Raw genomic sequence first — 15,469 nt, forward strand, 5'->3', positions numbered from 1 at the left:
TGAGCATTTTGTTATTTAATAACCGTGCAGTGATTTGGTTTTTGGCCTGCTGATCATTTGCACTAACAGAAACACAACATGGACAAGGTTTGCGGTCTTTGCAATTTAGAACACCATAAATGCTGTTGACAAAATACTTAGGAAGGAAACCTGTTAAACCTGTTCTGTCTGGTTCCCTTCATGTTTTAGGAAGTAACCAGTAAAAGTGAACCGAGTAAAATGAAACTTTGGTTTAATACATGTAAAAAAAAAAAACTTTTCCAACTACATAACCGTCTTTAAAACATAAACAACATTAAACAGTTAAATAGTGTTTCCCATAGATTTATATTCAATTTATGGAGGTGAGTATTTGCATATGTGACCAGTGCAAACGGAGGTGCAGTCGCTCTCTTAAGTGAATTATCACTTCCGTTTACAAGTTTCTACGCCAAAAATAGGTGTAAAGTTATTCGTGAAAACTATGTAACTGAACAACATTACAGGCTATATATTCAGTGAGCCCCATCCTGTAGGTGAACTCCAGCTCCACAGTCTTGGACTGTAGTAGTGGTCATTCTGCTCTGCAGCCTCAGTGAGTTTGGTGTTGCTGCACTTGAATCAGTTTTCTACCTGTTACAGGTCCTTGTTAGACTGGGGTCTAGCTCATAACAGATCTCAAGAGCTGAACATGAACTGTAGTCCATGACAATTGAGTTGGAATCAGTCTAACTACAGGATGAGACTGCCACAACAGTGTCAAGCAAACCTGCCACTAGGATAAGAGGAAAGTGCTGAGAGTACCTGGTTATCAGCAACTTAACATTTAAAATATGAGCAAAGGAGATTCTCTACTAGTAAACTGATGAGTTGAGTGACTGTTCAATGTATTTGCAGAGTAAATATTTATTTAAAAATATGCTACATCAATTTCCCCCCATCCTTACTGTATATAAAGCCAATGACAGCACTCGCACAATATCTTCATGATGAGTGCCAAGTTTATCATATAAAAATGTAAATAAATACATCACTTTTATCAGTGACTATTTTTTATTGATATCTCTGTGCAGAGGGATTCCACTATTTCTCACAATTATTTGCGAAAGTTGTGGATCAGTCAGTTATGCTTTTCACATGCTGTGATGACACTTTTGTGTTATGCTGTAGACTGGCCAGAGGACACCATGACTTGAGGAACCCTCCGATCAGTACTCTCATTTGTATACATAAACATTCTAGCTTGAAAGTGGGTGACTAGAGTGCAGCATTTGAGGCTGATTCACAAATTTTTAGACTGACTGCGGCTTAAAGGGAACATTAGCCAATTCTCCATTAGTCTTCTCAAGGTTTCAGGGTTTTCCATTAGGTCATGGAACCTGGTTAGCGGGGTTCCAAGCGATCCAAAATGAAGTGACTGAAGATGTCACATGCCACCGATTGGCTGGTCAGTGGTGTCACTCCATGAGTCATGAGAGTGTCTCGTTCACAAAAAGCAAAACCGCCATTTTTGAAACCTGGCAATGAGGGAAATGGCTCCAAAAAACAGCGCCATGGTCCCAGAGTCTGACGAAAAGCCACAGACAGAGCGGTAGGTATACAGCTGCCTCGACATCCACCTTTTTTGTAGCATTCGTATCAGATATTAGAAAGTCACAAGTTGATCAGCAGCATTTATATGATTGACGATTATACACATTAGGTGGTATTCAATTGGGATGGAAAACCAGTCGATCCAAGTAGGTAAATGGAAAAGGGGCTATTGTGCGCAGGTGTACATATGCCTTGTTTTTGTGAGTGCCTTTTCCAGCAATTTCTTTTTGCCCTCACATGTTTTAATTTGGATGCTGCGCACTTCAAATAAATTACATGCAAGACAAAGTTGCTTGCTCAGATTTTCTTAATATTAAACTGCACAAATATTAGCAAGCACCAATTCACATTCAGTTTGTCTCTAAGAGAAACTTATATAACAAGTTTGAATGACCTGCTGTGATAATTTAACAGTAATATTTGCATCTAAGATCAAGGTTCCAAAAGTCCCCAACACAGGTCAAGAGGCTTGCTTCCTGTGGCTGCATGGTTTAGGCCTGGAATAATAGTTGACTTTTGACCTGGACCACAGACTGCTGTGGAATTTTTTTTTTCTTGAGAGGAAGTGGTTCTGGTTACTGGGGTGGGGGTTACAAATCTCAAGTGAGGATATCTAGTCCTACATATAGCATCACCGACTGTCCTACATAGAAGCAAAACACAATATAGCAAGACATCAGTGCTCCCTGTAAAAGTAAGCTATTAATCATTCGTGTATAAGGTTAAGGGGGGGGGGGGGGGGGCTGCCCCAGGAGTTCGAATGATGGCTTATGTTGTCTGAAAGCATGAAAATAAATAATTAATTGAACCACACTGACAAAGCCAACAGCACAATTTCCCTGCTTACACACCAGCCTTTTCAGCTCCTCTTCAGGGAGGAGCTCCACCCTAATGCTACTGTCTTGACAGTCAATTTTCAAGTTTGTACTGATTCCACCTATGTTTTTATTTCTCGGGTCGTTAACACTCTTGTTGCATATGTCCTTTTATTCCCCCTCTCCTTTCGACTGGTAAGACAAGAAATGTAAGTGTACTTTTGTTTTTGAAACTCAACATGGGTTTAGTCAGTTTCAATTTTAGCCCTTTCCACTAGTGCTTGCTTGGCTTGCCTTGAGTTGACTCAGTTTTTAGGGTTTTTCATTAGGTAGTAGTACTTGATACCTGGCCGGGGTTCCAAGCGCTCTGAGACAAAATGTGACATCAGCCTGAATGCCACCAACTGGCCAGTTAGTGGCGTCACTGATGAGTCATTAGAGCGACCCCTTCACAAAAATCAAAACTGATAAGTTTTTAAACCTGGCAATGACAGAAATGGGTCTACACAAACCAGCATACTGGTCCACTGGCTGTGTTGCTATAAGGACACCAAGCATAAAAAGGTGGTACTTGACTGTAATGTAAAACAACCAAAACCAAGAAGAGTAGAGTCAAGCTCAGTACGTACATGTGGAAAAGAGGCACAAATATAGTTGTTATTATTTTGAAAGCACTGATGTGAAAAACTTTTATAAGGTAACGAGACATCCATGAATTAAGGGTGTTTCTGATTGTAAATCCCATCTTGCAAGGGCAAATACTTGTCCCAGTGGGCGTGCGATCACCACGTGAAATTTACAGGTGCAAACAGGGCTCAGATGGCACCAGACATGCACGCATCAGGCTGTGTACAGCAGCCTCATAGTGAGCAACAAAAAGCCAACTATCAAGAAAAGCACTAGAAGAACTTACAGTAAAATTATGCTTGATTAATAATAGTTAAGAATAAGATTGATTATAAAAATGTATGTATTAATCCTCATGGTACACCAGTGGAACAAGAAACATACCAAAATAAACTTGAAACGCTACAGCATATGACAGGAATTTCAATTTCAAGGTGTTGAAGCAAAGAAAAAACAAATTTTGCCAATGTTTCTATGGGAACAATTCAAGACTTCTTGGCCAATGCACTGTATTTTTACTCTTGATACCTCCAAATCCTAGTTTTCGATGACTATCAGTAACCACCCATAACCTGTGCTACTTCAGTTTCATCACATATGAAAGTCAAACAAAATTTGTCTTTGTTTACATTTGTTCTATGGAAATTTGAAATAAAAGTAATGACTTTTCAATAATTCAGTGAAAGGTCACACATATAAAAAAAATTCCCCCTGTGCTGATTATAACCGCTTACTACATGAGTCATACAGACTGACTCGAATAGACTAACCATGAGTCAGACACATAACAGGAAAAGGCAAGAATCATGTAGTCTCTTTTAAGTTAAACTTCCAGCTGGTTAGGATAAGCAAGCCAAACCCTGCCAGGAATCAAGAGACACACACGCGCGCACACACACACAAAACCCTACAGTCTTCCTCTGTACTCCCCCTTCCTCTCTCTCTCTCACGCCAGGAGGTAGGCTTCTGGCTGAAATCTAGATACCAAATACAATTCAGAATAAAACTGAAGACATATTTCTAAACAGGATTGAATTGCTGGGTCCCGTAAAACTCGTCTTTCTAACCACATGATAGTCCCAAGAACCATGACTCCAGGCTGTCCTTAGTGTTTTCTATTATACTTTTTAACCATGTACACAAATTTATAACATTTTGTAAATATAAGACTATAAAGACCTTCAGTGACTCAACAGAGTTTCTGAAGAAAAATGTAACATACTCTAAGTAACCAGATAACATTACCTTTTAACAGAGACTGAATGCGCAATTTTTTCCAGAAGTGTATCCAGTATTTGGAAATCCAGTAAATCGTTTGATTTGGCATGCATCTTGTAATCCATTTACGAACTCCTCTAAACAGAAAGAGAAAGCAAAAACCAAAACAGGGCACGGAAGAATTACAGAGAAGTTAGTTTTTCCCTTTGTTCAATCCAAAAAACATAATAGATTTATTCTTCAGGCTCCAGTATGTATTATAAAATCCCACAGAACACGGTGAGTAATCCGTAGTGTAGTCCAAGTGTAGTTTGAGGGTGGCTGTTCCAGGAAAAAGAGGCCCCAGCCGGGAAAGAGTAGGTCCAGGCGGGAGGACAGGCTGCTGGAAACCTACAGCCGGCAGGCTGTGTTAGCTGTGTGAACCGGTCCTCTCTCTACACCATCCCCCTCTCAACAGTACAACAGCCCAGTTGCCAGAGGCTCTTCGCTCCATTGTGTGTCCTCTCCAGGGCCTCCCCAACTTAAATAGTCACAAACAGCAATCAAGATGTATACGAAACTGAGAGGGGAAGGTGAAAGAGAGGACTGAGCTCTGATAAGATCCAGAAGAAACACTTTTTCGTCCAGGTCTCGCTCTCACCCTCTCTAACACAGGCAGGCCAGCATGCAGTTACTCAACAGTAAAAAAAAAAATGGCTCAACTGCTTCCTCATTCAGCAAGCCTCAGCCCACACACTCCTCCCTCCCTCCCTCTCCCCCTCCCTCTCTCTCTTACTCCTACGTGTTTTTTTCTTTTCACCCCTCCCCACTTCTCCATCAATGGCTTGAGGTCCATGCTCTCTCTCTCTGCCCCCTTCCATTACACCTTTAAGACCCCACCCCCTTCCTGTCTTTTTCTCAGTCCATTTCATCACGCTCCACCCCCATACAATCAGTCTCTTTAGAGTAATCTTGTATATGCCTTCCCCTACCAATCTAAGGGCTCACTTATCTGTAGTCCATCATCTCCTCGTCTAGCACACAGACTGATATCATGATGGGACTTTTTTTAGAGGAAACATAACTATATTCGGCCAGATCTATGAGGCAGATTCAAGTTCCAACTGACTGCTTAAAACAGGAGATAAACTCATGACTAGGTCAAGGCTTGAACTTAAGTGCAGGATTGCAATCATTGCGTGGAAAACTTAAACTGCAAATATTGAGAGTATTACGTAATAATGTTTAGCATTCAAACATTGCATCATTGCAAAAAGTGGGCTGGCTCGCTGAAAAAGCTGTAAGGGTGGAAGTATTGGTGCATTCCATCTTAAGTCAGAAGTCGTATTTCTGGCACCCCACTCAAAAATTTCAACCGGAACACCTCAGACTTCTAACTGGGAGATTTAGAGTGGTGATTGTTAAATCACAGCCCCAACTTTACAATCCAATATGGCGGCAGTGCACAAAACATCTGTAAAACAGTGAAACATTTCAACTGTGTGGCTGTGCAATTGTGACTCATTAAATGAACCATATGCAGGACACTGCCCAGGCTCTAAATGGGATTTTATCACAATATTTAAAGAAAATTGGAAATAATAAAGTAGAAAAAAAATTAAGCTATGTTTTATGGATTGTAAGCAGCAGGATTTATACGTTGATGGATGAAGGGCAGCTAGCTTTTTCCCAGTAAAGGTTTGAATGGTGATTACAGGAACAGCGCTGTTGTTTTAGACACTAGAACAGGGATAGGCAACTCCAGGCCTCGAGTGCCGGTGTCCTGCAGGTTTTAGATCCCACCCTGGGTTAACACACCTGAATCAAATGATTAGTTCATTACCAGACCTCTGGAGAACTTCAAGAAATGCTGAGGAGTCATTTAGCCCTTTAAATCAGCTGTGATGGATCATGGACACATCTAAAACCTCCAGGACACCGGCACTCGAGGCCTGGAGTTGCCTACCCCTGCACTAGAAACACATTTTCTTTTACTCAACCTGAGCTCAACATCTCACTAACATTTCCACCTCTTTGCTCTTCATGGTGTGTAAACAGACTCCGACTCCATGTTAAACTACGGCACCGTCATCATGTCTCCTGCTGTTGTGTTATCAGTGTCAGTGAGCTTAATGTTATCAAATGTTTTACTCATACGCTGCTCCTAAATACGCTTCTATTGCAGTCTGTTTTTAGTCGCCAATGTGGATCGCATTTCCAACTCTGGTGCGGTATGGAGCCGTGTGTTAAATGAAGCAGCAAAGCAAAGAATTTGTGTCAAGAATTTTTTAATAATCAAATTATTAAAATTACTCGATGAATCGTTTGAGCCCTAAACACAGCCCTATCTATGAACATGCTGTAATGGTGTTTTTAAGCACAAAAAATAAATAAATACAAGAAAACAAGCGCTGTGCTATGCTGCAAGTGATGCACGAGAGCGAACAGCTCTACCTTGCTAAGGACTAAAATAAGGCATTTTTCCTTCTCTTCTGACTTTACTACTAGAACGTGTGTAAGCTGAGAGTGACATCACTGCCAGGTTTTAAAGATGTACAGTTGAACATGTGGATTTACAACTGACCTTGCTAAGGTAACCACTAATGAAGTGTAATGCTAACAACATCTATCCTTGGGATCCTTAGTATCATTACTGTTACCTGTCTAAGGTAAAGTAACATTCCCAAAGATGCATTTTTGGGCATCTGTCTCAAAATAAGTTTGAACCACAGATGTAACCTATATTGAAATAAGATGCTTGATTTGCAAAATATACAGTGCTGAGGTGCTAATGCTGACCAAACAAGAAAAGAACAAAGAATGTTGTGGAGGAAAGAGAAAAGAAAGCTTAGGTAAATCTCTCTGAGGTAAGAATAGGATACAGAATATTATAAGACCTTTAGTTAGTGCGGCAAGAAGTATCTCCGGTAAAGTGAACGTGTGAGCATTTAAGAGGTTAAAACCCTAGACATGCACTTTTTTCCTAATTAATCTGATGGCATCTTAAAGTATCAGCTTAGTGTCTGAATCTGTGTTCTAGTCACTTTCCATTAGAAGCTGTAAATCTTCCTAACTGATCTGACCTAATATCATTTCACAAGCCTGAACGCATACAGTTATATTAAAAGATAAGCGGACACAATTATTGTGCACGTGCATGAACTGTTCAGCTTAGTAAAGCATGCATCACACAGCAAAAATGTGTGTCTAACACAATGACACTTTATCACACTAATTTTGTTTTTAATTTGCACTAAGATTATATGCTCATCTACACATTTTTATAATTCACAATCAAGAAGAGAACCTTAGTTTTCTAAAACTGGACTAGGTGCTGTAAACAACTCTTTCAGTATTGCTGAAGCAAATGCATATTCACACTATTGATATTTGATATTAGTGACAACAGTTAAACTTCACTAGTTCATATTGACAATGGCTGTCACAGATGCAAGTGTGACTAATATTGCAAACATACTGTGGCACTCTTAAATCAGTGACCTGGGTATGTCTGATTTCAGCTGTTAGGAGGACTGGCGTTATGTGGTCTATGTCTAATTGACAGTGTCGTGTGACCTTAACAGACTGGTGTAGCAAACAATGTTAGGCATCCAATGTCTGTTACACTGTGTGATCATGGGATCACCTATCAGTGTAACAGTGAGTGTACAATAGTGAGTTTGAAAAAGCAGTGCAAAAAGTTGACTTTCCAGAGCTGTATAGTGCACATGCGATGAAAATAAACTCTGTGCAATAAATTATTTTGCATACATAGCACTCGTGTGACAGCTTTGCAAGCCGCTTTTTTTTGTTGTTGTTAAGGAATGGCTTGCTGTAATGCCGCAGAGTAGTTGTAGTCTGTTGTGATAACAAATTGTTAGCATATCAACGTAATTAGCCTTAAATTCCACAACAATTCCCACAGTTCCTTTGTGTTTGCTGCCAGTCCACTGGTAGACGTATGTGCAAATGGCTCAGAGAATCTAATGGAATTTGGAAGCTGTACTTTCATACTGAAAAAAATGGAGTGATATTTTAAACACTTAAATGAGAACGTAAGAAAACAAGGCCATCGGGATAAAAGACACATAAAACCTGCACCAACTGTCTGACTAGAAAGGAAAAGTTTATATAAGTACAGTGTGGCACATCTTTTATTTTGTTAATATTGCTCAGAAGCAGCGAAAAAGGGCAAATCAAGCAATTCTTATGTCGGGGGAAACAAGATATTTAAAAGAGATAATGTTAACAAACACCCAGGGATGCAATCATCTTTAAACAACAACCAGAGCATGCTGGCACTATCGCCCACTCACTTAAGGCCGTAGTGCCAGAGTTTTCTTCCTTCCTTTTTTCCTTCTGTTACTCTATTAACAAAGTGGTGGATATCAGCTAGAGCGGGTCCTTCGAGAATGGCAGCTGCTGAAAATGCTCGTCAGGACCACCTTTAAGGACAAGTCCTAACTAAGGCTGTGGTAGGCAACCCTCACCAAAGAGCCATACTGTTGGGAGTTTGAGGTGTGTGGACAGAATTTGACATTCTTCAATATTTACAAAGCCATGTCTGTGCTATGTAAAAATAATTGCCTTCTTATATTTCAGAACATCCCACAATTGGTTGAAATACTGCTTGTACTGAAAATCTCCTTTGCTCAGTGTGAGTGAGGATTTTCTGCACAAAAACATATTAAGAACACCACTCACAGCAGCCTTCATGTGTCTACTACAGAAGATATGGTCAGAATCAATAGGGAAGGCTGCCCATTTGAATAATCCAGGCCAAACAGCAGAAACAAAGGTTGTCCCCTTCTGAGAGGACATGGAAGCCTCAATTAAAGCAGTGGGCAGCAGATGTGCTGGTGGTGTAACTTTCCACACACACATACGGACACACAGAATTATGGATGTGTTGTATACAGACACATACATCTCTCTAAAACACATATACATACATGCAGTATGACACAAACTTCTCAACACATACCTATGTATTACACATACACACTAATACAAGTTATTCTGTTTAAATTTTCACTAACAAATAAAAATGTTTGTCTGAAAATATTTTTGTTATTGTGTGTTCATTGTATGCATTACTGTCGTTTGTCAGTGTGTTTAAGTAATGAACTGCACTGTTTTTGGTTTTTAGAGATTCTAACAGACATTTCATTTTTGGGCTGCAACTTTTTGGTCTGTGCTACATGGAACTCGCAACACTAGTAACCTCTGTAACACCAGTGTTATAAGCTAACAAAGTTAAGCTAAAGCCCTGCTTCCCAGCATATCACTTAAGCAGTTTGCTGGTTTTAGTGTTCAGGCTTGTCAATTTGCTGCTGTGGTAGCTGTCAATCAATTGTCCATCAGCTTTCTCAAGTCTCTCTTCAAGCAGTCAGACAAGCTCTGACTCTACCATCCACTACAGAACTACAGCTGATGACTACAATTCTTCTGTTTCTGAGAGCTGTAGGCCGCTCCAAGAACCTGGAGCAGGTGGCAAACTTTAAAACGTGCTGGGAAGCAACTCTTCACATGCATGGAATGCATTGAGAACGCATTCTCAACATTTCATGGCTTTATGTTTTTCCTTAAAGCATTAAAAAAAGGCATCCTAGAATTTCAGTCTCCAATTCACCATATACCACCACATTATATAATTTTGTACCAATACATAATATAATACAATATATTATATAATTTTAAGCAAGTTGACATCTCTCTTAAAATATCATGTTCATGAAAAGGTAGGCACTTTAAAAACGGTCAGATGTCAAAACACAAAAACAAGAGCCACACTGTGCAAAGTATACTTGTCAAGTGACTTGTGAGTGCAACGCACAATGTTTATTTTTGCTAAATAAAACAAGCAGCATCACTTTCGTGCAACAGCCAAACAATGATGCTGTTCTCACAGACTCACTTCCCAGTCCATGTGCCATATGCACCATTCCCAGTTACAATACAGCAGCTGCTAGAGTGACAAAGCTCCAATCTACACCAAATACAGAGAAGGCCAAACCAATGGCTATGACATTGGAAGGGTGGGGGAGATCATATTCAGTCACAGCAAAGAAGGAAGGAAGGGAGGGGGATGATAGCAGAGAGAAGGGGGATGCAAAAGAATTGCATTTAGACTGGGGGGCTGGGTCAGAAGAAGAGGTTGTAGCACACAGAGATTCTGCATGAACGTCTGAGAGTGCTTCCATTAATCATCAGAGTATTGGAGTAGCCAAAATCTACGGGGTGCAAAATAAGAGAACACATGGAACAGGCAATTTGCCAACTTTTACACTGAGTTGTGTGTGGGGGGGGGGGGGGGGGGGGGGGGAGGGGAGGGGGGGGGGGGTAATTACAATTTCAAGAACAAAAAACTTAAAAAGATAGTGAAATGGGTACCTGGTAGTAACAATTAATTGGGAGTTAATTAATCTAACAAATATTTCATCTGTAGTAAAATGTTGCATTTTATACCAAAATGTCATCTTCAGACATCATCATTTAACAGTCCAGTTACAACAATATTTCTGGCATAGTATATATATTTAACTGTACTATATATGCTTGCATATTGTTTAGAATATTGTGAAGACTATTGACATGAGATGCACTAGGGCTGTATATATAACAATATATATTGGATGACGATATTAAAAACATCTGTCGTTTCATTTTACGCTATCGTTTGTGTCGTGGTGTCGCAAAATAAACTGTTTACGGCAAGATTTTTTTCATCGTTTTGATGGTCACTGTAGTGGCTCTATTAATTTCTTAAAGTTCTCTCTTTCTCTTATATTTAATATAACCACATAAAAAACGGGCAAGCGCCTGTTTTTATGCGTTGTCGTTAGCAAGAACGACAGTAAAACCATCGCGAGTCCGCTTATGTATTTTCCACATAAACCTTTCACAATAAAGCTCAAGATCCTGTTGAGACTTTTCAAAATAAACTGAATCACGTGAAAGAGTATGCAGAGTATTTACGGATGAGAAGCAAAAAAGAGCCCTCAGGTGCTAAAAAAATACACCTTAGACTCAAACGTTAGAACAGGCTTTTCCCTGCAGCACGCTGTGTGATAAATACTCACAAAGAAAACGGCAGCCGTTACAACTTATGTCTAAAAATGTATAATTTCATGCATCGGTTAAAACACTCAACTCCAGGTAGGTACATGACGCTCAGCTGGAAACACTTCACGCAAGTTGAGCTGCCCGAGATTCACAGAATTTACAGAAAATGTAAAATTTTTGTGATTTATATCATTATCGGGACGATACATGTCTTATATCGGGATATAAGATTTTGGTCATATCGCACAGCCCTAAGATGTACCAATTTATAGTGGGTGGGTGGGGTAAGAATAAATAAATAAAATTAAATAAAATCAGTATCAATTCAGAATTTCATTGCATGTCATCCCAGCTAGCTGATCATCTATAATTTTTGGCAAGAATAGGTAATTCCAATATAAAGCTACTTTATATATCATATTTCATCTGTTATTTTGTACTGCTACTCAGTTTCATAAGCAAATTTATCCCTGACCTTAAACAAAGTATGTAAGCGATCACTCAAAGGACAAACCATACTGTTCACACTTAAGAAATATGCAAAATTGAATCTGCCTTATTATATTTTCATCTCATTTCATCTTCATTTCATTACCAACACTTGTGACATAAATGTTTCAGGGTACACGCACAGACTCGCACCTCTGTCCTCTCTGAAAAGCATTTATGTGTATCTTTTTATCTTGTGTATATTTACCAATTGAGGTGATATCCATCTATGTAAAGGCACTGATGTTTTCATATGAACAACACACAGACTCTGATATGAGTAACTACATTCCGTTACTGTTACCGTTTAAAAAGGTGGTATTCAGAATACAGTTACTTTGTTGAAATAAATGGATTACACAGCGGTCTTTTCCTGTTTCATATGTTAGGCTATGTCCTCTCTATCTTTGGTAAGTCCACGCCAGTGGAAACAAAACATACAAAACACACATTAAGAGGCTCTAATGCCTGTGTCTCAATCTCGCGGGCCATGTCACCTCTACTTGCAGATTGCATAATAACATGATGAAATATTTTTTCAAAATGATTGTTCTAAAAATTATTTAATATGAAGGCAATAGGCAGAGCGTAACAGGCATAGCCTTAAAGAATGTAGTCTCATGGGCAGTTTAGCCCAGTTTTAAGTAAGCTATTAAGACTGAACAGTAGAGCAGGGCGATATGACCAAAAATATTTATCACGATATACATTTGAAAATTGGCGATAACGATATAAGTGATGATATAATTGACACTAGACAAAATACTGTACAACTCCTCAACTTTATTAGTGCAAAAAAAAAAACAACACATCAATGTATTTTCACTTAAACAAGCAGCTTTTTTAAAGTGCATTACAGTTATATGAAAAAATTTACAGTGCAAATTCCTTGCTGACAGTTTAACCAAAAGGCATTTCCAGTGGAAATTGGCCGACATATCCTCAGCATAACCATGTATAATATCCACAAAACTTAAAAAGAGGTTATACACACACAATACGGTAATATTATGTTGAAGCACAGCACATATCACTCCGCGAGACGCCTTCCTACAATAGCCGTAATGCTCCGACAATCCATCAAGCGGTGCGGCTTCGTAGCTTAGCAAAGTCGTACTGAAACATTTGACAGATTTTCGAGCGCCGTGTACCACATAAAATCGTTTCCAGGTCAGTAAACACAACCAGAATTCATACATAAGGCACACGGGATTATAAGGGGAACTGTCGATTTTCAGAAAATCAAAGGATTGATTTTAAGTGTGCCATATTTTCCAAAAAAAAAAACACGGCTATAACGACGGCCCACTAGCATGCACTACCAAAAATAGTGCTTTGTTGAATATCTGACGGACGAAAGCCAAACCAGTTCCACACCACTGACATTGCAGCATTTTTACAAACCAATTCTGTTTCATCCGTTTCATTCAACGATCCACTTTCGCTCTTCTCATTCTGCGTCACTGCCATGTGCGTATGTAAACATAGGCACTTCTCATGCGCGTTTTACCAATATTCTATCGCGATATTTCATTTTCTTATCGTTGCCCAACATTACACCGGTATTACCGTGAGCGGTATGATATAGCCCAGCCCTACTGAACAGTACACTGTGTTCGCGTTTTCCTCTGAAACAATAAGTTCCGTTGGAGCAGCCTTTCAACGCCTCTCTCTGCCTCTCACTAGCAAAGTTGACCCAGACAATAAAGTAAAGCTAGTTTTCGTTTGCGAGCCCAACACAGAACCCGAAGTATTAGCCAGAGGTCACCTTTAATACGTTTTATATACGCGTGGAATAGTTTTCTATACGAGACTGCTGCAAAAAGTGCAGCCTTATGTAATGTCCACCCTACTGTTACTCATTTATATTAAGATTTAAAAATGTAGTTGGTATTGGTATGGCGAGTATTCTTCAGTAATAGTAATAAATCACACATCAATAGTAGATTCATGTAGTTGTAAAAAGCTTGATAATATATTAAGTAATCCAAAGTATTCAGAATACGTTACTCTCATTGAGTAATGTAACGGAATCTATTACAAAATACATTTTGGGGCATGTATTCTGTAATCTGTAGTGGAATACATTTTAAAAGTAACCTTCCCAACACTGGTTGTGATGCAGCACTTTCATTCTACTTTGTTTCCCTCTATGGTAGAACCTTATTTCCAAGTTGAAAGAAACTGTTAAAAAACAACAACAACAACAACAACAACATACACTTATGCCTTGATTGACTACACCCATGTCACTCTAAGTTACCTTCATGCTGGCAAATTAGATAGTTCAAAATAGGAGTGTTAAAATACACTGAAATATATGTCCTAAAAACTACAATGTCTCTATTTCACTGTCTTATTTTTTTTTTACATGAAAATGTTCCTTAGGTCCTCGAAGCCCAAAGTGTCAATGGTAGGCATAACTACTGTTCTGTTATTAATTTACACCAGGAATTGAAAAAAAAAAACATCAACAGACTTATGGAAAAGTATAGGTATTGATAAATAATTTCAGCATTGAAATCCCGACAATACCCATTCTTGGCTGCAGTGAAATACTTGATGACATTCTGCCAGAGAACAATGCAATATATACTATAAAGTTCCTAATATCTTCTGTAGCAAAAAAAAAAAACTTTCTCAACTATGAAATAAAGAATCCAGAATAAATAATCTAATAACCTCACTATCATCAGACATATATCAACTTAGCCTTGACATGCAAGTTTTATCAAAAAGACTGCATTTGAAAAAAAGGAGGGCACTTAAAGAAGGTCTAAAAATAGAAAGCCTGACTGATTCTAGAGACTACTACTTTCTGTTTCAATTTTGACAACTTTCAATTTGTTTCAATTAATGTTTTGTTTTTACTGTCTCTGCATATCATGCCCCTATCCAAGCAAAATGTTATTTCAGCCAGGTAAACATACACCCCTTGCAATAATACATTTTTACCCCAAAGTAAGATCATGTTTTTCTTATCTCTACCCTACACAGATTATAGATTTTTACAGTTAATAGAAAATAATTAAAAATGTTTTGATAGATATCATGCCAACACTTTCTTCTTCAACTTTAGGTTTCAATCTTACAGCATAGAGAATAACGCAATGGAAAACTTTCAAGAAAAAATGTAATACTGGTTGGTCTGAATAAAGCAGCGTTAACAACAATGTATCAAATACCTTCATAGTAAAAGGTGGAGCATAGCAGGAATTATCACTACAATCTGCCACGGCCAACAGTTGTGCATTGATGTAAGCTTATGTTTAGCTACCACGCTCTCATAGTGTTGATAGCTACATAACAGTAGACTGTTATTTTCCCCAAACAAGCCAACACTACTAAACCACAAGGGCAGACATGATGCAGTCAGGTTCTGGCATAATAAAAATGACAATACATAATAAAAAAACCCCGAAAATAATAAAAACTAAAGAAAGGATATATTAAGGCAACAGATAGAGATACTCCCTAAAACTTTAACCAAATAAAAATTGCTCTGACCCCAGAAAGTTGACTCTGTTCATCTGGAAGTAGCACTTTCAGCAGGAGAAATGTCTCGTCACACCTCCAAGTGACTTCTTCAGTATCAGCTGTCGGTGGAATTCTCAACCTTTTAAACTGTACATCTGCATAATGCCCGAAACTACCACCGTTGCCTAACAATGGGCCGTGAGCTCAGTTTCATGATCGTTAATATG

At 38.7% G+C, this 15,469-nt stretch overlaps 1 protein-coding gene across 4 annotated transcripts in view; it reads right to left on the minus strand.

The window, feature by feature from the left end:
* brd4 (bromodomain containing 4) overlaps positions 1 to 15,469 on the minus strand; it is a 34,883-nt gene that overhangs the window by 15,048 nt on the left and 4,366 nt on the right. For 2 of the 4 annotated variants that reach the window (XM_086289517.1, XM_086289514.1), the window contains exon 1: positions 4,260 to 4,908. The exons of 1 other annotated variant lie outside the window; for it this stretch is intronic. In XM_086289517.1, the coding sequence (XP_086145643.1) occupies positions 4,260 to 4,357 (98 nt within the window). In that variant the 5' untranslated portion in view covers positions 4,358 to 4,908. Of the gene's footprint in view, positions 1 to 4,259; positions 4,909 to 15,469 lie in introns of those variants that run through there. One more of the 4 variants, XM_086289515.1, reaches the window with a different exon arrangement.

This window comes from Aulonocara sp. 'chitande type north' Nkhata Bay, linkage group LG4 (assembly GCF_057382095.1).
Source record: "Aulonocara sp. 'chitande type north' Nkhata Bay isolate Kocher_YH1m ecotype deep benthic linkage group LG4, A_spYH_male_GT1.1, whole genome shotgun sequence".
NCBI lineage: Eukaryota > Metazoa > Chordata > Actinopteri > Cichliformes > Cichlidae > Aulonocara > Aulonocara sp. 'chitande type north' Nkhata Bay.